Source organism: Macrobrachium rosenbergii, chromosome 23, assembly GCF_040412425.1.
Source record: "Macrobrachium rosenbergii isolate ZJJX-2024 chromosome 23, ASM4041242v1, whole genome shotgun sequence".
NCBI classification, from domain to species: Eukaryota; Metazoa; Arthropoda; class Malacostraca; order Decapoda; family Palaemonidae; genus Macrobrachium; species Macrobrachium rosenbergii.
In genome coordinates, this window is record NC_089763.1 from 2376259 (window position 1) to 2399997 (window position 23739).

General features: G+C 41.3%; 1 protein-coding gene and 1 long non-coding RNA gene across 13 annotated transcripts in view; one reads left to right on the plus strand and one right to left on the minus strand.

The window, feature by feature from the left end:
- Positions 1-23739, plus strand: part of LOC136851231 (cyclin-D-binding Myb-like transcription factor 1) — a 672051-nt gene that overhangs the window by 136340 nt on the left and 511972 nt on the right. For all 12 annotated transcript variants that reach the window (XM_067125176.1, XM_067125181.1, XM_067125178.1 and 9 more), the window contains exon 3: positions 14753-14836. In XM_067125176.1, the coding sequence (XP_066981277.1) occupies positions 14753-14836 (84 nt within the window). The remainder of the gene's footprint in view (positions 1-14752; positions 14837-23739) is intronic.
- Positions 19975-21173, minus strand: LOC136851233 (uncharacterized). Its single transcript, XR_010856825.1, has 7 exons — positions 21111-21173; positions 20906-20971; positions 20718-20783; positions 20503-20593; positions 20305-20387; positions 20144-20210; positions 19975-20020 (listed from the first exon to the last, which is right to left on the minus strand). It is a non-coding gene; the product is annotated as an uncharacterized lncRNA (long non-coding RNA).

Sequence of the window (23739 nt, forward strand, 5' to 3'; positions counted from 1 at the left end):
AGTCAATTGTCATTCATGGCTTCTCCCCGTGGGCTTTAGCAATAAATGCTCATTTAAACTAAAGGTTAATCCAGATTACACATATTACAGGTGTTTAGGCAAAATTAACACAATAACAAACTTCACAATACTTCTGTAAATTCTTCCATAGACCTGTTGGGTCTTAATATACGTTAGACAACCTGTTTAGGAACACGGAGGAACTCCCCCTTTCACACGGAGCTCTCGACCGTCTCTCTCTGCTTCCTGTCAAAAAAGCATAAAGGTAAGACTGGTGGAGATGGGCTGAATATTATTTTATTCCATTACAATTATGAGAAGGGATAATTGCTACGTTATAAATACTAAGAGGGAGTTCAAGGTAATCGCATTTCCACCAGGTTGTTGATTTCTTTCAGGTTGAATATACAAATACATAGACATAAATAATACATAGACATACAACATGACAATCTGCCTCCTGTTCTGATATTTGGTATAATAAACAACTGAACACCAATAAATTTTTTAACTCCATCTCACAATGGTTCAGAAAAAATTATTAATTTAAGTCTTTATTAGTTTAGTTTTTACCCAGCCGTGAAGCTGTTCGGCGCTATCTCCTTGATACTCATGTATCAATTCCTCTTACAGGTGGTTCATTGTCAGGAGCCAGGCTGTAATGCCTATCTTCAGCAACCCTGTGGCCACGTAGCATGCAGGTCGCATGCCAGCTGCGCAGTCGAGGTGGATGATCATCTCGTCTGGCATCCAGATGGCTGCGATGTATGCTACGCCCTTTATCAAGATGTGATTGATGATTCGGTACGTTAACCTTTTGACATACGCGCATGAATATTTCAAACAGGTCTGAAGTGCATCTCCTATAACGAAAGAATTTACATGTCAATTCCCTATATTGACATTATATCCGGTTTCAGGTCCCTCGGTCCCGCCAAGCCTCATCTCTTGCTACACTGAAGATCTGGGTCGGGGGGCTTCGGTCATAACGTTGGTCAGGGACGCCCCTATGTGCTAGCAGAGGACATTTGTAACATCCTTTATCCTATGGCCAGGTCCTCTGCAGCAGTAGCTCCTGAAGTGGCGGAGCCCCTGATTAACAGGATTAGGATCGAGACCCAGGTCCCGCCGGAGGAACAACAAGAACTGTGCGGGGAAGTGGCCGAGGAAGTGGCCAACATCAATCTCAACGTCGAACCGATGGCCATCGATCCGGAGGAGGAAGGTAGGGATGTAAGTGAGGCAGGTAGATTTAAAAATTCAATGTCTTTTAGTTCTCCTGCGTCTTCGTCTTCATCCTTCCAAGGTTTCTCTAAGGTCTCCACCCTTGGGGCCCGTTCGGGGTCGGTGATCCCCAAGGTGAAGTCCTTAATGAAGACGAAGACTTTACCTAAAGTGTCCAAACCCCCGAAAATCCCGACCATGCCGAGTTCCGCCAGGTCGTCGTTGGCCCCCAAACCTTCGACTTCCTCTCAGAAGGCTACTCCCCCTTCTAAGGGGTCAAGACCCGAGGCGAGCAGGTCTAAAAAACCTGATTTTGACCCTGAGGCCTTCGCGGAAGCTCTGATGAAAAAGTTATCTGAGCAGGTCAACTCCCAATTTGAGACGATGTCTCGAGATCTCGCCTCGAGTCTTTAGATATCAGGCAAGTATGTTCAGTCTTTGACTGAGAGACTAAAAACTCAGGAGGAGTCGCTTGCCGGACTAGTTAGTTCCAGTCCGGTACAGCAGCAGGGTTACTCCATCCTGGACGCCTCGAAGCTGCCTGCTTATGAGAACTGTAACCCTTGGCGTCTCGCCTTTAATGCCCCCTTTGCGAATGGTAAATTAACCATTGAAGGGTGTGGCACCAGCCCTGTGGAAGACTACGAGTTCTTCCCGGCGGATCTTGTTTTTCCTTTCCCGGGATACGCCCGTTTATCGGAGGAAGCCCTGGTGAGGGAAGACAAGGTCCCCAAGGAGACGGTGATCTTCCCCAGGGATCAAGCACAGTCGGCATGGGTCAGAATTCTCTCTGACTGGGAGTGCGCTAACACTAAGCTAACTCCACACAAGGGGCGGTATACTATGTTCGTGGTCCACGAGGACATTCCCACCCCTTGTACATCCAAGATAGCGGAACTGACTCTTCAGGCCGGAACAGAGGAGAAGCCGATGCCACAGCTTTGTGAGACGGACCCTACATCTCTTCTCTTTCCGGGAGACCTGGATTGCTGGGTTGGGGCTCCTGAAACATTCACTGTAGGTAGGCTGGATCCGGAGTGCACTTTGGATCTTTTCAGCGAGCAGTTGCCCAGGATTCCGGAGTCTCTGATTAAAGCAGAGTATGATGCTAGGTGTCGTCTCAGCAGGTCCATCAACTCCGTCACCTCGGTGGAGTTGACATCTGCTGTATACAAGGACGAACCTCTGTTTAGGATTCTGACCAAGTCACTTCTGGCCTCGTTCCAGAGTGATTTATATGATTTTGTGGTGGCAAGACGGAACTGCCGGAAACATGTGCTGGCTGACGCTACCATCCGGCATGAGCCAAACAAGCTCATTAAATCTTCTGTCTGGGGTACTAACCTCTTTCCTGAGGACGTGGTTAATTCCGTCATCAGTGAGGCCTCCAGGGCCAATCAAAATCTTAGATTTGTTGGGGACTTCCTTTCAAGAGGAAGTCTTCTGAGTTTTCAGGCCCTCAGCCTAAAGGAAGAAAGAGGACAAGGAGGTACCACCCATACAAGACACCCCAGACCCAGACAGTTGTCCAGGCAGTTCCAGTCACTCAGATTGCCCAGCCTTCCACCTCCAAGGGACATCCCCAGTATGTTTTGCTGAACCAGCCAACTCACCACCCTGCTGGTTCATCAACTTATGTAACCTCTCCAGCCTTCAACCCTGCCTATGAGTCTCAGGGGTCATTTCAAGGCTACCGCCAGTCCAGGGGCCTTAGAGGTCGAGGCGGTTTCGGCACAGGACTGGATCCAGACTCAGTCTAGAGGCAGAGGCTCAAGAGGAGGCAGAGACAATAAGCCCTCAAACAAATGAGCCTCCTCAGGTAGGTGGGAACTTACGCCTCTACAGGGACCATTGGACTTTCAGTCCATGGGCCCACAGTATTGTTTCAAAGGGTCTAGGGTGGAGCTGGATAGAAGGGCCTCCTCCACCAGTCAGGTTCTATCAGACCCCAACACCGGATCTGTTAGAATATGCAAAAGACCTTCTTTTAAAGAAGGCAATAAAGAAAGTCAGACATCTAAAATTTCAAGGACGCTTGTTCAGCGTGCCAAAGAAAGACTCAGACAAAAGAAGAGTGATATTGGACCTATCAACTCTGAATTCTTATATTCAATGCGACAAGTTCCGTATGTTGACCGTCTCTCAGGTGCGGACCTTACTTCCCCATGGGGCCGTCACCACCTCTATAGATCTTACAGACGCTTATTATCATGTCCCGATAGCGAGAAACTTCTCTCCCTATCTAGGGTTCAGACTAGGCAAACAGGCTTACTCCTTCAGAGTAATGCCTTTCGGGCTCAACATAGCACCCAGGATCTTCACCAAACTAGGAGAAGCTGTGGTACAGGAACTGAGGTCTCAAGGCATCAGGCTCGTGGCTTACCTAGACGATTGGCTAATCTGGGCTCCCAACGACACCGAGTGCCGGAAGGCGACCAGGAAGGTCATTCAGTTTCTAGAGTATCTAGGATTTCACATAAATACAAAGAAATCTCGTCTGATTCCGGCATCCTGATTTCAGTGGCTAGGTATCCAGTGGGATTTAAACACCCACAAACTTTCAATTCCTCCAGCAAAATGCAAAGAGATAGCCAAAGCAACGAGACAGTTTCTCAGGTGCAAACGAGCCTCTCGTCGCACTCAAGAAAGAATCTTAGGCTCTCTTCAGTTTGCATCAGTAACAGACCTACTTCTCAAAGCAAAACTGAAGGACATAAATTGAGTGTGGCGGAGACGAGCGAATTACAAATTCAGGGACAAATCTTAAAGAAAAGACTTCGACCTTGGACAACGGCCAAAAGTCTTTCCAAATCAATTCCTCTACAATTCCCTCCACCAGCTCTGATCATCCATACGGATGCATCTCTCACCGGATGGGAGGTTACTCACAATACAAAAAAGTTCAAGGAACCTGGTCAAATCTTTTCATCACTTCCATATCAATATTCTGGAGGCAATGGCGGTTTTCCTGACTCTGAAACACTTACGTCCAGCCAGGAACATACATATCAGATTAGTCCTGGACAGTGCAGTGATAGTTCATTGTCTGAACAGGGAGGTTCCAAAACAAGTTACATAAATCATGCAATGATAGCAATCTTTTCATTAGCAATGAAAATCATTGGCACTTGTCCACCACGCATCTGTCAGGAGTAAGGAACGTGATTGCAGACTCTCTGTCAAGAACGACTCCTTTGGAATCAGAATGGTCTCTGGACAAGAACTCATTCAACTGGATTTGCCAACAGATTCCGGGACTCCAGGTGGACCTGTTTGCCATGGAATCAAATCACAAACTTCCATGTTATATAGCTCCGAACCTGGACCCTCGGGCTTACGCCACAGATGCAATGTCAGTAGACTGGAACAAATGGCAGAAAGTCTACCTATTCCCTCCAGTAAATCTTCTTTAGAAAGTTCTACACAAACTCAGGTCATTCAAAGGTCGGATAGCTCTAGTAGCCCCCAACTGGCCGAAGAGCTACTGGTTTCCTCTTCTGTTAGAGCTGAAACTCAGAGCCATACAGATTCCTCATCCAAAATTAACCCAAGTAGTACAAACTCAGACTGTGTCAGCTTCCTCAGGAATGCTGAATGCCCTAACTTTATGGATTTCATGAAGTTTACGGCACAGAAAAATGCTAATGTTGATCCTCTGAACACAATGTTTCTAGAATCAGATAAGAGAGAATCTACTCTTCGTCAGTATGATTCGGCAGTAAGAAAACTTGCCAACTTCCTAAAAAGAATCAGACGTTCATACAATGACTACGAATCTCACAATCTCATTTTTAAGGCCCTTTTTGATAAAGGCCTGGCTGCTAGTACCATTACTACGACTAAATCCGCCTTAAAGAAGATATTTCAGTTGGGATTTAACATTGACTTAACAGATTCGTATTTTTCCTCTATTCCTAAAGCTTGTGCTCGTCTTAGACCAACAACCCGTCCTAAAACGGTTTCTTGGTTTTTAAATGACGTTCTAAGATTAGCTTCAGACACAAATAATGAATCTTGCTCTTATTCGACTCTTCTTAGGAAAACGCTGTTTTTAATTAGCCTGGCTTCAGGAGCTAGAATCTCTGAACTTTCAGCCCTTTCTAGAGAGTCGAATCATGTGGATTTCCTCCCATCAGGAGAGGTTCTACTTTCTCCGGACCAAATGTTTTTAGCCAAGAATGAAGATCCTCAAATTAGGTGGTCTCCCTGGAAGATTATACCTCTTCCGGAGGATCCTTCCTTATGTCCGGTAGTTACCTTAAAAGCTTACCTTGAAAGGACTTCTCAAAGGTCTTCAGGTCCACTTTTTGTTAGAGAGAATGGTGGAACCATCTCCTTGAATGGTATTAGACAACAAATCCTTTATTTTATTAAACAAGCCAACCCGGATTCAATCCCCCAGGTCCATGATATCCGGGCTGTAGCCACCTCAGTTAATTACTTTCAACATATGAATTTTGATGAAATTAAGAAATATACGGGCTGGAAATCCCCTAGAGTTTTTAAACGTCACTACCTTAAGTCCTTAGAGGCTCTTAAATTTTCTGCTGTCGCTGCAGGGAACATTGTTTCCCCAGAGTCAGCTTAGTATTATGTTATTTTTTGTAATTTGTAATTGTAATTTGTATTTTGCTTGCCCTACCAATTGGTATATCTCTCACCTACCTGCCTCGCTTGTATTCCCGTCCTTTCTACCTTGTTGACTGGGTTTGGGTTGCTTCACAAACCACTCCTGTGTTTGTGTATACCATCCTTGTTAAAAATTTTTACCAATTTTTGTTATTTTAGGTGATGGTTTTTTAGTTAAATTGTTTAAGCTATTTCTTTAGCTACATTGTTTTGTATTGTTTAGGATAGTAAAAGCTTAACTTGTGCATATTTATATAATTTGTTATTCTATTTGGATAAGTAAAAAGCATATTCAAAATTAATTTTATTTTTTCCTTAGTAAAATTTTAGATTTTGACATTTAACCTTTTTATGTTTACAAGCTTTTATGGCCAATTCTCTGCTACTATTTCACTCGGCGACACAGGTCGATCCCAGAAAAGGGATTTTGACAAAGGAAAAATCTGTGTCGCCCAGTGAACCCTTCCCTCTTTTTCCCACCCTAGGCTGGCCAAAGCTTGGGTGCTATTTCGGGATGGTGGTTCTGGGTAGAATTAGTAGTAGCGAGTGGAGAAGGACCGCTGTAACGGCACCCCTTAGGTAGAGGGGTTTTGGGAAGGGAGAGATCTGTTTGGGTTAAGCATCTGTGGTAGTGGCTTCCAATCGCTCCTAGATGACATACCGACGTCCTATAAGGATGATCGCTCCAGAGGTAGTAACTCTGGCATCCTATTAGCTGTATAGCTTTTTTCTCTGGTATATGTAGCAAATATTTATATCTAGAAATGTGTGCTATATGGGACATTTCACTGGGCGACACAGGTCTTCACCCAGAAATAGATTTTTCCTTTGTCAAAATCCCTTTATTTTATCATATGCAGATTTAAATAATTTGTTATACTATTTGGATAAGTATGAAGCATATTCAAAATTAATTTTATTTTTCCTTCGTAAAAAATTTTTTGATTTTGACATTTAACTTTTTTAATTTTACAAGCTTTTATGGCCAATTCTCTGCTACTATTTCACTGGGCGACACAGGTCGATCCCAGAAAAGGGATTTTGACAAAGGAAAAATCTATTTCTGGGTGAAGACCTGTGTCACCTAGTGAACCCTTCCCTCTTTTTTCCCACCCTAAGCTGACCAAAGCTTGGGTGCTATTTCGGGATGAAGGTTCTGGGAAGAAGTAGTTGTAGCGAGTGGAGAAGGACCGCTGTAACGGCACCCCTTAGGTAGAGGGGTTTTGGGAAGGGAGAGGTCTATTTGGGTTAAGCATCTGTGGTAGTGGCTTCCACTCGCTCCTAGATGACATACCGACATCCTGTGAGGATGATCGCTCCAGAGGTAGTAACTCTGGCATCCTATTAGCTGTATAGCTTTTTTCTCTGGTATATGTAGCAAATATTTATACCTAGAAATGTGTGCTATATGGGACATTTCACTGGGCGACACAGGTCTTCACCCAGAAATAGATTTTTCCTTTGTCAAAATCCCTTTTTTGCTACAGCAATTTTGCAATCAGTTGATTAACTTTCCTTTACTGAGTAGCATATTATAATGAAAATATCATGTTTGCTAGTGAACTGATGTTTTCGTTGTCGAATACATATCAGCAAGTCTCAAATAACGTTTGATAAAAATCAAGATATGCTTGGTGTGATGGTACTTTGTATATTCCAAAACAATTGTCAGTAAAAAATTGATTTAGAACATGTTCTTATCACACTTTCCTTTGTAGAGAACTGAAAAAGTGTAAGGGCAGAACGCAGTAAGGAGAGAAATTACTTATTTTGGAGGCGATGGGCTTTTGGATAAATAGACTTTCTTGACAGCTGAGAATCGGTGCTGAGCCCCCACTAGCTTCGGTGCCAAGCGCCCTGCCAGTATTTGGCATCAAAACAGTCTTCCAGCACTCGTAAGCACTCAGCACCAGAGTGTCCAGCAACTTCCAAGTGTCCAGTGGCCCCAGAGTGCCACCCCCACCAACTGATGTTCCTAGATGGAAGGAAGAAGATATACCAAAGGTCCAAAGGAGGTTGGTGGGGTTTGTGGGGTTTGCCCACGGGAAGTTACCTCCTCGGTAGAACCTGTCACTCAGTTCACATAGTGGAAGACCCCTCAGACTGCTGTTGGAAGGGCGTCCCGTTTAGTGTCCACCAGTTGTCGTCGGACTCAAAATTAGCCTTGACAAGAGGCAATCTAGATGCTTTTCAGGGCATGTCTCGACCCTTGAAGAGATATAGTGACAACAAGACGCCTCCTATTTCGTTTCAACGAACTAAAGATTCTCCTTTTGGCGACATACGACATCCACAGACTCCAAGCACTCAGTGCCTGTTCCTAAGCATCCAATGTCTACCTCTGCGTGTTTGGCACTGGTTGCCAAAAGTTCAATGTGAACTCCTGAGCGCTTGGCGCCGATTCCAGTGCTCGACACCTACTCCAGAACTCCAGAGCATCAATATCTATCCAGTATTTGACTCCTGCCTTTGAACATTTACCACCCTCTCTAGAACGCACTGTTGTTTTTTCTTGAGTGCCAGTTCCTGATTGAGTGCCTGGCTCTGTTTCTTTCAAGTGGCACCAATTCTTCAGTATCAGTCTCCTGCATCTTGGTGCCATACGGAAAGCATTAGTCTGCATGTAGAGAGGTCTGTACTGTGCGCCCCCTCCATGACAATTAGTTTCTAAGAGTCATGTCCTTTGCAGATGATGACTTTTATGTCCAGTAGTCTTGAGCTTCATGAAGAAAGCTCCATCCTCTTAGACAGCAGGAGCACTGGTTAAGAAGATAGAGGACTTCTAGCTTTTAGGCAAGAGATCCTGTCATGGTTTGTCTCCAAGTCCTGTCCTGTGTGGGTAAGGACAATTGAGATATTTTTTAGAGATCTCTGCTCTTTACTTTGAAATCTCAAGAAGAGGAAACTTGGGTGCTCTTTTGCTGCTGAGGGGGTCACAGTTGCATTCAGCCCAGTTATTTTTGCCTCTGGGCCTATCTCCTCTTCCTTCAGGACACAGTTGAGAGAACTGTGTCTGTTCTGCAGAAGGGTTTGGCTCAGCTGTCAAACCCAGAGTTATGCCTGCACTAGGCTTCTGTGTTTTCCGCATATGTCTTTGGCCTGTCCATAGTGTTATTGAGTCCGCTCATATATCCAAGTGTCAGCCGACTGTCAAAGAGTCCGCAGGGTCAGCAGCTAGTCCGCATGGTGGTCTACGAGTTGGGACAAGGATCTGCAAGTTCCCTTGGTTGCCTGTGAGACCACATAGTAGTCAGCAAATCTGCATGGCCTGTAACGCCCCTTTTTCTCTTGGAATAGAAGATGAAATTCAGGGTACAGATGAACCTCTCAGTCCTGTCATTCATTCTCCAAGGGCGTTTGGATGAAGACCTGAGTTATGCAGGAAATATCCTTCCATGTCCCCGCTGGACTCTGGGAGTATCTCAGTTTCGTCTGGCGGGACAGAGACCTCTATTGCGAGGATCTGTGTTTTGGCCTCAATATGGCAAGCCTACTCTCGAGTCCTCACTCCTCTAATGTTTGACTTCATGTTCTGGAATGTCTTTCTGTATCTGGACAACTGACTTCTTCGATTACCTTCAAAGGAAAGTGTGAGGAGGTTTTCTAACATTTGGGGTATGGAAACACAACTGGACACTTTTGTTTTCCCCTTAGCCCTGAATGAGGTCAGACCTACAGTAGTGGCTGTCTGAACATAAACCATTGGAAGGAAATTGCCTTCATACTACAAACCCAGACCTAGTTTTCCATTCAAGCACCTAGGATCTGGGTTGGGGAGTCTGATTGGGGAACTGGGCAGTTTCCGGGAAGCTGCCCTTGGAAGATCATAATCTTCTCATCTCTCAGATAGCTGAAAGCTTTTCATTTACGACTTAAATGCTTATCAACCCTATTGCACTCCTAGACTGTGGTAATCTTGTTACAAGACCACAGTCCCAAGTATATTCTCATCTCTGTCAGTTAGCAGAAAGCTTTTCACTTATGGTGTCAGTGCTTATCGACGCTATTTCACTCCTAGACTGTGGTAATCTTGTCACACGACCAGAGTCCTGAGTATATTCTGATCTCTTGTCAGATAGCTGAAAGCTTTGCACTCAAGGCTTCAATGCTTCTCGACCCTACTTCACACCTAGACTATGGTAGACTTGGTTCAAGACCACAGTCCTTAAGCATATGGAGAAGCAGCAAGCAAGGAGACACACACACTCTCTCTCTCTCTCTCTCTCTCTCTCTCTCTCTCTCTCTCTCTCTCTCTCTCTCTCTCTCTCTCTCTCTCTCTCTCTCTCTCACCAGTCAGCAGAGAATTCCAACGATGGGCATATCAAATCATGTTTTTCAGTCGCTCGACTTTTTAAGGGCACATGAATTAGTTATGGCGGAGGCACTGAACTGTCAGAAGCATGTCCTTCCCGCCAAGTGGATCTTGGATCCCTTGGTCTGGCGGAATCTGTGGAATCAATGTGACAGGCTGATTATGGCCCTGGTTTGCCACCTCAAAGACTGACTGTTGCCTTCATTTCATTCTCCAATCCTGGACCCTCTTGCATGGGCAACTGACACCATGCTGCAAGTTAGGTCCAACCTGGACCTTTAACGCCCTCCCGCATTCCAGCTTGGTCAAGGAAGGGCTGAATAAGTTTTCAGGTTCATTGCAGTGTAACAATGACACTCTTATCCCCATTCTGGACCATGAATATTGATTCCCAAACCAGATATTGTTGTTGGTGGACTCTTCACAACTCCTTACACAATCCATATCTACTCAGAAAACCTCATTTCAAAGAATACCACCAAGGGTGGACCACTCTTTTCTCGGACAGATTTACAGACTGTCCAGGAGCTTGCCTGGAAGAAGTGAACTTTTCAAGACCGATCCAATCTATTGAGGCAGTCTTCTGTTGATGGTGTAGCTGTTATAACATCTCGTCTGCAAATTCCTCTTCAGCTCAGATAGCAGAACTCCTATACCTGAGGACCACCAAGGAGGCTCTCTTCTTCCACCCTCAAGGGGCATAGAGCAATGTATGAGCTTAGTATGTAAACACAAAAGTCTAGTTTATCTTCTAACCAAGATCTTAGCCACCTTTGAAGTCTTTCGAGACTTCCAAGGAAGAGAGGAGTCTGTTCCATATATTGGAGTTCGGACATAGCTCTTGAGTGGTTAACAGGCCCCTCTATCGAGCCTCTCCATTCCACGCCTCCCATCTTAACAAAGTAACTAAACAACTCTGTTTCTTGTAGCCCTAGCAATGCCAAACGAGTTAGCGAGCTTCAGACTAATGACAAGTAAGCAGATTCTGCTCAGGGAGACACAGTCTGTGAACAGGACCTGTGCTTTCTCCCTTAAGTGAGTGTCAGACATCCCTGGCTCTGGAAAAGTGAGCTAAAGGTCTAGTTTGAGCTTTCAGGTTTTACCTGAAAAAGCTTTATAATCAGAGGGCCATCCATACCTAGAGTCCAGACAGGATCCTGTCTCACCTTCAGTCTATGAATGCATTGTCCTTCATCGCCAATGAGCTTTGTTTTTGAGATGCACTCTCAGATTCAGGAGAACGATTTGCCTACCTGGGAAATGAAAGTTCAGATGCCAGAATTGCCTCTACCTCATTAGCTTTCAGACTTCATATGTCACTCACTTCCGTTTGGTGATCAGCCTGAAGTGTAATAATTCTTCACTTCTAAATTTTCCTTGAAGTCAAAACAGTGTTTGAAAATTTAGGAGTACCCTGGGACCATTATTAGTAATTGGCATGGCACTGAGGGAGGAAGAGAAGCAGAGGATTTTCACCTCCTGTCTCTTCACCTTGTAGTAAACTGCAGATTTTTTGGGGGAGCCAGGGGGTACATTGTACCTGCAGCACCCACCACTCTCAGTGGATGGACAGTTGTTTTATTTCAGTGTAGGTGACAAAGCTTTCTGGTTGTTTTTATTTTTTTGGTGCTGTGCGCAGGGTAAGGGTATTTAATGATGCTTTGCTGGCCAATGGAATACGCCTTGGCTGCAAACCTCCCACTTAAATAGAGGTGATCCTCAACTATACTGCCGTGCCACTACAAATTAAGATGGGCATCAACCAGAGGCAGCATTCTCCTGCAATAGCTCTCTTAACTGATAAGGGAATGACTAGCATTCTTTTCCAATTCTAGCAGCTTTTTTATATTTCAAATTCATTACTTATCTTAATGCTTTGGAATGGAATGTGTCCATGTATTCCACCTCCTGTCAATGTGGGACTCAGCTATGTAATTAATTGATAAGTTACTTATATGAAAATGTTATTTTCATAATAAAATTAAGCTTCATATATAGTATACTTACCAAGTAATTATAGAGTCAGAGCCCACCCTCCTCCCCTCTGATGGGCATAGGGGCAAAAACAGAATGAGGTTATCAGCTAAGTCGTTCCTAGTAATCCCATTATTGAGCAGGACAGGTCACCCACACTAAACAACTGGAGCACTACCGTGGTTTCTAAAATTTAAGCTGTCGCACGAGTGAAAGTATAGCTATGTAATTACTTGGTAAGTGCTGTATATAAGAAACTTAATTTTATTGTGAAAATAACATATTCAACCCCAAAACGAAGAAAGAGGAGAGAAAAAGTGAATCTCAAAGCAACTGTAACAAAAATAGTAACAGACACTCACTTTTTCCCCACTCATATCCCAGCATTTCCATGAGTCCGCGATCCCAACAATCACGGAGATATAACCGCGCTTCACTTAAAAATACCCATGTACACAATCACATCTAAGAACACAGTGAAAATACTCAACACCCAATAATCGGAGCCCCACTAAATTGCCCACTGAAAAAGACTTATGTCACATATCATTCCGCACGGTTGCTTCTACAATAAAATGCAAAGTAAACAATATGCTCAGGGATACCAACAGTTCCGCGTTAAACCACCCGATAATGCCCTATTAAAAGTGTACTATAATGTGTACCTATCTCCTACTTCAACATCATCCATACATTCCCTCTTTGGTGTGGATTCAAACCTGAAAGTAACAATTTTTTCACCACATAACCACCACTGTTAAACGTCCTAAGAAAGAGCATTTTATATTTTACCTACCTTGAAGAAGAAGCAAAAGAAATCTTAGTACTGGCCTACATCCCTCCTTGCTGAGTGCTGCATCTCTCTCTCTCTCTCTCTCTCTCTCTCTCTCTCTCTCTCTCTCTCTCTCTCTCTCTCTCTCTCTCTCTCTCTCTCTCTCTCAGACACACTTATGAATTCTATGAAAATCTACGTCTAAACTGATGTGTATAAATCAAATCACAGAATATAAAAAAATAGACATTTATTCTGCAAGCCTAACAAAAAACCAAGTAAATGAAAAATCATGAATGGTAAATTTCTAATCCCAATTATGCGACAGTATATCCAAAGAATAAAATTTTTGCAAGACATCATAATAAGTAGGAACTAACTCCTGCTTCCTACAAAAGAACACCCAAAGTCCATTATATAAGGTAGTCTGTGGTCTGTAACAAAAGACAGTCACTTCAGCCCCAGATTCATTTCCACAAGGGGTTATATGCCAGATTAAGGTTTCACCTCATTCGAGACATGGCTCCATTGAAACATTTCTGTACAAAAGAGAAGGAACCATATACATTAGAAATCAATGTTCACCCAATTTACAAACAGACAGGACCACGAGATAAATGTAAATCATAATGAAAACGTAATCAAGTCTGCAAAGAAAGTCTCATAAAAGTTAGTAATTTTCCAAAGTCTCTACTCACTTTCAGTGAATGGGATTATGGGAATTCCAATTCCCAGTGTGTCCAATGCATCCTTTAGCTACTGTTTCACTCACCTTTCACAAGAGCACACTACAACAAGCATCTTTCACAAGGTAAACACGAACATACGCTTCACTGGGCACACCTAGAAATCTGGCTCAAACCCACCAAACTTCTAGCTTTTCGAACTGGAGCACTGATGAACGAAACTTTCCACCCATCCACATGACTCTCTCATGTATTTAGACCAAAGGTGACTGTACCTGAATTGCTGATCTTCACAGGCGAATATACGCTGAGTGCTGAATTAACAAACACATAACCCCCACTTCCGAGGTTTGTTAAACATTGCAAGAGACTGTGTGTCATGAGCATATACACCAATATATGTACAGAAAAGTGTCTGACACTATGCCCCTAACAGCAGAAGGGAGGGAGTTGAAGTGTCAATACACAGCTGCCATGGCATTGAAATTTTGAAAGGTTTACTTTCATAACAACAACAGAGGGTCAAGATTACTAGTTATATAAAATAATAAAGATGAACAAGTGAAAATAGAGTAAGAAATGGTGAAATACAGAATAACAGAGTTCAAATACCTGGGGTGTTGTGCACTGGGAATGGTACTCATAAGCTAATTTAAAAGCAAAGAATGGAATTCCTGATTCATGAATCCCAACCCCATTCCTCAGCAGGAAGGTAGACAAACTCTTGGAATTATTAGAGGGTGCTTTGGAGTCCAGATAGGCAGAAAAGAACATGGAAGCCCTTTTTCCATCTTTGAGCATGTCTAGGTGATCTGGCACACTTCTGTACTGGGATGAGTTTTTAATGAAAAACATTAGATTTAAAAAGATAGCATTTTTCAGTTGTAGGAAATATGTTTTCATTGTATGCCAAATAAGGATTATTTCCATATATTTCAGTGTTTTGTGTGAATGGAAAATATGTATTAAACATTGGTTTTACATTACACATTACATTATTTGTATTGGTTTTACATTACACATTACATTATTTGTATTCTCAAAATTGAGGAAGATTTGGTTGCTTGTTATACAGTCATAACTTCTAATGCTTTGTCACTTGCTTTCTATATACATATTCTTATAATCATTCAGATATTTGTCTTGATTTTACAGAAACAACCAAGTACAGGAAGGTAGACTCTACTGGAAGTGAACATATTACTGATATATTGGTCTGCAACTCTCATGGGAATTATGGTATGTTTGTAAATGTCAGCCTTTTATTAATTAACCCTTTAACGCCGACTGGACGTATTTTTATGTCGACGAAAATTGTCTGTCGGGTGCCAAGTGGACGTAAAATACGTCGACTACAAAAAGTTTTTTTAAATATTCGCGGAAAAATACTTATAGGCCTAGTTTGTGAAAATTCTAAATCATGTTCCTTGAGGGATGCTGGGAGTTCACGGATCACACTGTTGTTTTGTTTACAAGCGTGATCCAGCTGCGCATGCGCAAATTTCATTCTTCTCCCACTAGAAAGCATCAGCGACGCATCTCAGAAATTCTTTTGTCACTTTGTCATAATTTTTGCACCATTTCATATTAGCCGTTACATAAAGTTTTATATATGAAAATGTGCGCAATTTTATGTAAAATACAACAAAAAACAACCCATGGTTGTAGCTTTTCCAAATTTTGAAATATTTTCATATAAATCACTATAAGTGCCAAAATTTCATCCTACGTTCAACTTTGACTCGACCAAAATGGTAAAAAAATGCAATTGTAAGCTAAAACTCTTACATTCTGGTAACTTTCAATCATTTATCTTCATTTTGCAACAAACGGGAAATCTCTAGCACAGTATTTCGATTTATGGTGAATTTTTGAAAAAAACATTTTCCTTACCTCCGCGCGCGGTAACTCGGCTGAAAATCTCAGAATTTCTTTAGTCACCTTGTCGTAATTTTCGCACTGTTTTCTATTAGGCGTTACATAAAGTGTTATACATGAAAATGTGTGCAATTTCATGTAAAATACAACAAAAAATAACTCATGGTTGTAGCTTTTTTCAGTTTTGAAATATTTTCATATAAATCACGATAAGTAGAAAAAATTCTACCTTCGGTCAACTTTAACTCAACCAAAATGGTCGAAAACTGCAATTGTAAGCTAAAAAACTTACAGTCTAGTAATATTCAATCAATTACCTTCATTTTGAAACAAACGGGAAGTCTCTAGCACAATATTTTGATTTATGGTGAATTTTTGAAAAAAACTTTTTTTACGTCTGTGTGTTACAAATTCATGCATCATTTTGTGATAATATTTTCTCTGTGTTGCTTTGATCGTTTTACAATTTGTTATATACCAAAATCATCGCAATTTAGTGTAAAATACAAAAAAAAAAAAACTCATTAGCTTTAACCGTTTTGCTCACAGCGCAATTTGTATACAATTATATATGAAATTTTTTTTTCGCGCTGTCATATATTTCAATATTTATATATGATAATGATATTTTTTTCATTTCTGATGGTTGCCTACTAAACTTCAGGCAATGACAAAAAAAGGAGCCAAAAATGAACTCTTAAGATTAAAACTAAGCGTACTGTGATTTTTTGAAAAAAACTTTTTTTCCGCTTCGGTGCTAACTCCCGAACGCCACTGGCATATGGCAGACACTTTTGTAAATAGAGGCTTGGCATTTAAGGGTTAACAAAGATTTTATAGTTATAACTTAATTCATGTATAATTCCTTGATATTTAATTTGGCAAATGATGTTCTATGTACCCCAGACATTAGCACCCAAGCAAAAGACTAAGAGTAAATACAGTAAATGGTTAGCACTGGTTCTGATCTTCCTCAGCTAGATAGAATCTTCAATTTTACTCTTACTTAGGGCAGACCTTTCTTCTGCGAGCTGTTCAGCTACCCTTCCCTCATTTCTATTCCATTTCTCTGGACTAGAAATTTTATGCAGTAGAGGTGTATGAGGATGTGTAATCCGATGTTGTTCATCTGGTAAGTTATACTGTCTTCAGGAGCTTTAGATAGTTTCATGTATGTGTATTCAAAAATTTTTGTATGGGATTTTTATTGTCTGAACCTGTGTAAGTTTATCATTTGTTTTGAAGTTTCACATTAATATCATAAAGGTTTCTGTCCATTGTATTCCTGGCATTTTGAGCGAAAGTGAGAATATTTGATATGTACAGCACTAGTAATGGTTTTGTAGTATTTTTACATGTGTATTTTGTCACTTTTGCATTGTAAGTGAAGGTAGAAATACTGCTCAGTACCAAGCGCTGCATACTTGTCTGGGCCCGGGAAGGGGAAAGTGATGGCTTCTGTTGTAGAAACTCTCATATGCTCTGTACCCACCTTGCAGAAGAATCAGGTGTTCTAAAGGTAACAAATCTCTAGTATGCAAGAGTTGAGCTAGCAATACTTGAAACCAGTTTGAATAGAGAAGGACCTTTGCTAGTAGACAAGGAAAGACTAAGACACCATGTTTACATATTAGAAAAAGTAGCTTCCTAGATCTCTGTGACTGGGTCACCCAATGGTTTATCGTAGATGCCATGAAGTGAGAATCTAAACTCAACTGTGTTGCTTAGGTAGGTGTAGACCCAAAACTATATTTTGGCTTTGTTTTTGAAACTTGTTGATTACTGTACTTAGTGCCAAAGTTGTTATTTTCTTTGTAAGTTAACCAAAATGGATTATTTTGCACTTCCTAGAGGATTGGTGAAGTTGCTCTGTTAGGTTTTATAACTGCAAGTTGTAGAATATCTGTTAGCAAAACATCTGAATATATATGCCAAAAGTAATAATTTGTTTTATAGTTTGCAGTTTGCCTTTGGCAAGGTGCTGGGTGCTTGTTATGCTCCTCTTTCAGCTTCTAGTTTCGCACAAATGCAGTATTCTGGCCATGAAGTTCGTGAGACTGGTTTTGGCTTTAATGCAGCTTTTGACTGTCAATCATGAGGCCCATGTTGCCAAACTTAGATGTTTAATTAATAGATTACAAAGAGTAATTGTCGATGGACATTATAATGACTTCGGGGTTGTAATCTCTGATTTTCCCAGGGTATTGTTCTTGGGCTATTACTTTTTATTTTATGTACAGTAAGATGTGTTTTTACCTTCAGAACAAGCTTACTTCCCATGCATTGATCCAATCTCCTTAGGATAGGTCATGATTACTAACCTCTCTTAACTGAGTTTAAGCTGAGATTATTGCATGGTGAAAATTATGGGGGACAAATATAAACCTTGTCAGAACTCAAGTTAATTGTTGGGAGTTCTAGCACATTAGATTCTCTCCCAGATCTTTTCATTGAATGTTTCTTCAGTTACGTGCAGCTTATTTGAAATTATGTATATCATTGTTGATTAAACATTCACCTATGAGAAACATCGGCCTGTCTCGTTTTCACTTGTACAAAAAATTGATGTACACTCGGCAAGGAAAGTGAGGATACAGTTTTTTTAAATCTTCGGACATATATTGCTCAATAATGCGACATCTGGCAACTTTAGAAAGGGAGGAGCTTCAATCTTATTGTGTTTGTTTTTTGCTTGATCTCCTATAACTTTCAATCATATTCTATGGTTCTGAAATCATTGATACTTAAATGCAGTAGTAAGCTTTACAGTATTCGTTCAAGTTGTAATTTGCAGCGACAGTTCTGAGCAGAATAAAAATTTTTCGACATAACCTACCGAGTAACCTTACACAAATGAATTTATGACACCACAATGAACGGAATGCTTGCATAATCGGAAGCGCGATCTTCCATAATGTAATCAAGAGTTAAATTTGAGCAACGAAAAACGAGGGGAAACAATAAAGGAACGAATGCAATGTTATGATGAGAGAGAGAGAGAGAGAGAGAGAGAGAGAGAGAGAGTTATTGTTGTGTAAGCCTAGGCCTATATGTAGAGCCACTCATTTCATTATTTTTTTTTCTTTTAGAGATTGAGCGATACTATATTTGTATAGTATGTTTTAGCAATGGAGAGAGAGAGAGAGAAACTATGGCAACATCAAGAAACATCCAGTTACTTGTGTTTTCCCGCCGAAGTTCCCATGGTGCCCCTCACATCATAGAGAACGCTCTTGTAGATTTATTTAAATAGATTTGGTCAACCTACCCTAGCTGTCACAACATTTACTCCCATTAATTCCAGCTGACTTTTAACACCGTGAAATGCAAATATGAGTGTGTAAAAATTAAAGAAATTATCATTACCTCATATGATGATGCAATAATAAGTCTGTTCATAACGGAAAACGAGTAAATATTGCTGTTCTGATGAACAGTACTACACCGAGATATCCACACACTATCTTTTAGATCTCTATGAACGAAGTCATCTGAGAAATTCTGATTACTTCGGACATCCATGGTGTTTTTAATTATCTGAACGTTTTTGTTTTGCAGATTTAACATATATGATATAATTTGCATTGTATTTTCATATTCTAGAGTAAATTTACCGAGATTATGTGTTTTCTGTAAGAAAAAAATAAAAATTCGATGAACGAAATCTAATGAGAATTGTATTCTCACTTTTGTTGCAGAGTGTACACTGGTACCTTGGCACCTCAATTAGGTACTGAAGTCTGTTAAGCAACAAAGACCCAAGACCTGTTAGTAGAGGCTACATGATACCCCAGAGCCTGTGTAGCAATACAGCACAGTACAGGCAGTCCCCGGTTTACGACGGTGGTTCCGTTCTTGCGCCGCGTCGTAACCCGAAAATCGTCATAAAGCGGAACGATGGCATACGACGCCAGAAAATTGTATAAAAATTTGAAACAAAAGTTATGAAAGCCTTACTTTTAATCCTTTGGGTATACTGCATGTTGTTTCTTGATGTTTTACCTACATTTTGATGTGGTGTGTATCCAAAACTGGTGGTTCTGGAATGTAAAAATTTACAATTTACTACAAAGTACAGTACTGTACAGTAAATCCTGTATGCAGTAAAGTATAGAGTACTGTACATATACTGCACAAAAAGTAAAATACAACATGTTATACAGTAACACAGGTGTACAGTACACTGTACTGTACTGTAATTTATACCAAAGTTTTTATAAAGATAAAAAAAAGTGAATTCCTTACTTTTATTTTGGAAACCCGTGCTTCTTAACCCTGGAAAAATGGTGTGGCCTCATGATTCAGGGGATTCTGGAATGTAAAAATTTAGTATTAGTGTACATATAATACTGTACAGTAGTCCTGCATGCAACAAAGTACAGTACTGTACTGTATAAATACAGAACAGTCAGTATTTTACAGTAGAATAATAAATATATAAAAATTATAAAGAGTTAGGAATTCCTTACCTCATTCAGTGATTGTCAAAGCTGTTACAAACCGCAGGCTAGGTTGGGGGAGATGGAGATTGTATGCGTGGGGAGCCTGCAATGATAAGGATAAAATTGCTGCAGAGTTTGTACTGTATGTGTTACACTGTTCTGTATCAGTTCAGGTATTTCACAAACCTATGTTCAACAGTACAAAATAAAAATATGAATTCCTTACCTAATTTCAGTGATTTTTAGAAGATGGAGGCGAGGATGAGGGAGCTCTAGTAAAGGTGCTGGGCAGTCTGGAATATTAGAATGAAGACGTTACTTTATATTTATCAAATGTACTGTACATATGACCATTTATAACATTAAAAACAGTGAAGAATTCAATACCTTGAGTGATTTGAAAGATGTAGGCTACATGAGGAAGGTTTTGTACAGTTCCAGTAGAGGTCAGGTTAAAGGTGCATGTCAGTCTGGAATGATAATGTACATGATAAAGATTAGAATAAAGTACTTCTGTGGATTTCATAAACAGTACACTAATTTTATAAAATGTATAACAATTTATAAAACAGAAAGTGTTCTTACCAAATTCTAGTGGTTGGCTTGCTTACTGGGATGGGCATATGGTAGATGAGAACAGGGGGCTATGGTGTGGCATCTGCAGGTGCTTGGGAGTCTGCAATGAAAAGATAGAAATGATACTGTACACAGCAGTACTGTACTGTACTGTATAAGTATAATAACACAATTTAAAACAATGTAGGCTAATAGAAATTTCTAAAAAGTGAAGAATTCCTTACCTGGTGGACATGAAATGGGTGCAGGTGCTACTGGTGCAGGTGAATTTGGAGTTGAGCAGGGGACACCTGTCATTTGTGGAATGATAAAAGATAGAAATTACCACACAGGGTATGTATGCAATAAGCTACTGTACTGTATACAGTTTTATAAAGTGATTTGAAAGAAAAAAAAGTCATGAAATCCTTACCTGATGGGGCTGGAGAGGGGATAAGGTCAGCTGAGTTGGGCCGGGAGGAGGCTGTAACATGTGGATCTGGAATGATAATGATTATGTAAAGTTACAGCAAATACTAAAGCAATAGTGTACTGTACAGTGGGTGAAGTGCAGTACAGTTTTTGTAACATTTATAAAAATTTATAAAACATTAAAAAAAACATTAAGAATTCCTTACCTGGTGAAGTTGGAGAGGAGACAGGAGGTCCCGTAACTTCAAAACCCTGGAATTCTTCAGGGGGTCAGGACTGTCATCACTACCAAAGAGATCTGGAATGGCACATAATGAAATAAATTAGGTTATGCGATAGTAAATATAAAATTTGTACCATATGTACAGTACTGTATGTACAAATGATTTCATGCATGAAAATTATAAAAATTAAACACTTAGGAATTCCTTACCTGATAGAGCTGGAAAAGCTGCTGGGAGGTTACTGCAGGTACAGGTTCAGGCTCAGGTTCTGATTCATAGCCAGGTAGAGGTTCTGGGAATCTGGATTAGGAGTCACTTCTGCAATGATACAAATGATAAAATTTATTGGGTTATGCTGTGTATCTACAGTATGTAAATATAAATTGCAGTAACATTTTATAAATATTATTACAAGTTATAACAATTTATATTACAGCAGTTAATAAAAATAAAGTTGAGAAATCCTTACCTAGACTAGGAGTGGCAGGTGGTGCTGAAGACTTCTTCACGAAGAAAGAGTCTAGCCTAGACTGCACTTTCTTCTTCAGCTGCTTCTCCTTCAGCGCCTCCCTGTAGCACGTAGTAAGATCCAGCATTCCTCTGCGAATCCTCTCAAACCTGGCAATGTTAGGGTCCTCACCCTCAAATGCTGCCAAACATTTCTCCAGGTGAGCAAAACCCTCTGTCAAGCCCTTGATTGTTAATTCCTTGACCTTTGGTTGTGGTGCCTCTTCCTCCTCCTCGATCATCTGCTTCTCCAGCTCAATGAGGTCCTCCGATGACAATTCCTCTCCGTGGGATGCCAGCAGCTCGGTGACATCCTCAGCTTCAAGTCCAGTTTCAGCCTCTTGCTTAGCACAACAATTTTCCTTGTCACAGCCTCAACATCTTCTGCCTGCTCAAACCCCTTAAAACTATTCACAAACTGCGGACACAGTTTCTTCCACGCACCATTCAGAGTCGACACCTTTACGCCGTCCCAAGCACGTGCGATGTTCGTCACAGCATCTGCAATGTTGTAGCCCTTCCAAAAATCTTTCAGAGTCAACTCCTTGTTACCTTCAACGGCCCGTAAAGCAGCGCGTATTGTCCTCCTCAGGTAGCATGCCTTGAAGTTAGCAATGACTCCCTGGTCCATCGGCTGTATGAGGATGTAGTATTTGGTGGTAGATACACCACCTTCACATTAGGGTTCATATTACTAAGATTAGCCGGGTGACCAGGGGCATTGTCTAAGACAAGCAGGACCTTAAAAGGCAGACCCTTCGAGGCACAATACCTTTCCACTGCGGGCACAAAGTGGTCATTGAACCAGTCCTCGAAGACCATCAAGGTAACCCAAGCTTTCTTATTGGACTTCCAAATGACGGGGAGTTGACTCTTGAAAATGCCCTTAAAAGCCCTGGGATTTTCTGCCAAGTACACTAGCAAGGGCTTAAGCTTCAAATCGCCACTAGCATTTCCCCCAAAGAGTAAAGTCAGCCTCTCCTTACCAGCTTTATGGCCTGGTGCTGACCTCTCCTCCTTGGAAATGTATGTACGATTTGGCATTCTTTTCCAAAATAACCCTGTCTCATCTACATTAAATACCTGGTCAGCAGTGTAACCACCTTCCCTAATTATCTCAGCCAAACCACTAGGAAACTTTCTGCTGCTACGTCATCAGCGCTAGCAGCTTCACCTTGCAACTTCACATTGTGCAAATTTGCACGAGCCTTGAAGCGGTTAAACCAACCCCTACTGGCGGAAAATTCTTCACTAGCACTGCCTTCCCCATTTTTCTTCACCACTGCCGCATGCAGCTCCTAGCCTTCTCTTGAATCACACTCAGGCTCACTGGAACACGCCGTTGGTTCTGGTCTTCCAGCCAGATCAACAATAACTTCTCCATCTCCACTACGTTCTGGCTACGTTGCTTCACGTTAATCACCGTTGCCTTCATTGGTGCAGCGTCTTGCACATGTTTCAGAATCGCTGCTTGTCCTTCACTATGGTAACAACCGTCGTTCTGCTAAGGCCCAAGGCACGGCCTATCTCGGTGTTACTTTCACCCTTCTCGAACGCTTAATTACGTCGTACTTGACTTCCATGGTGATGCTCTTCCTCGGCTTCTTGGATGCACTAGCATCAGATGATAAATTCTGCCGTTTTGGAGCCATAGTGAAGGCACAATTCACGAAAAACTGCAGCTAAAGAAAAGCAACAATGAGGCAACGTACCTAACTCTGCGGAGGCAAACACGTGAGTGAGGAAAGGGTTGTTTGGTATTGTTACGCGCGCCTGCGTGATCGACCCAGGAAGGTCGTTGTCCGGTCAACTACTGTACAGTACCAATGCAGTTACATACAGAGCGCAGCTACGCTCACGAAACTAGTTCGCTTACAAAGAGGCGTAAAAAGCGCCGAAAAAAAGTCATAACCTTGCAATGTATTTTAATAATTGTAACCAGAAACTGATTTTTGATGATTACTGTTAAACCAGAAACGGATTTTTTTATAAATATACGTAATTGAAAAGCGTCGTAAACAGGCTGCGTCGTAAACGGGCTGCGTCGTAAACTCGAAACAAACGTCGTAAGCCGGCCTGGATTTTTTAATGAATATATCTGAAA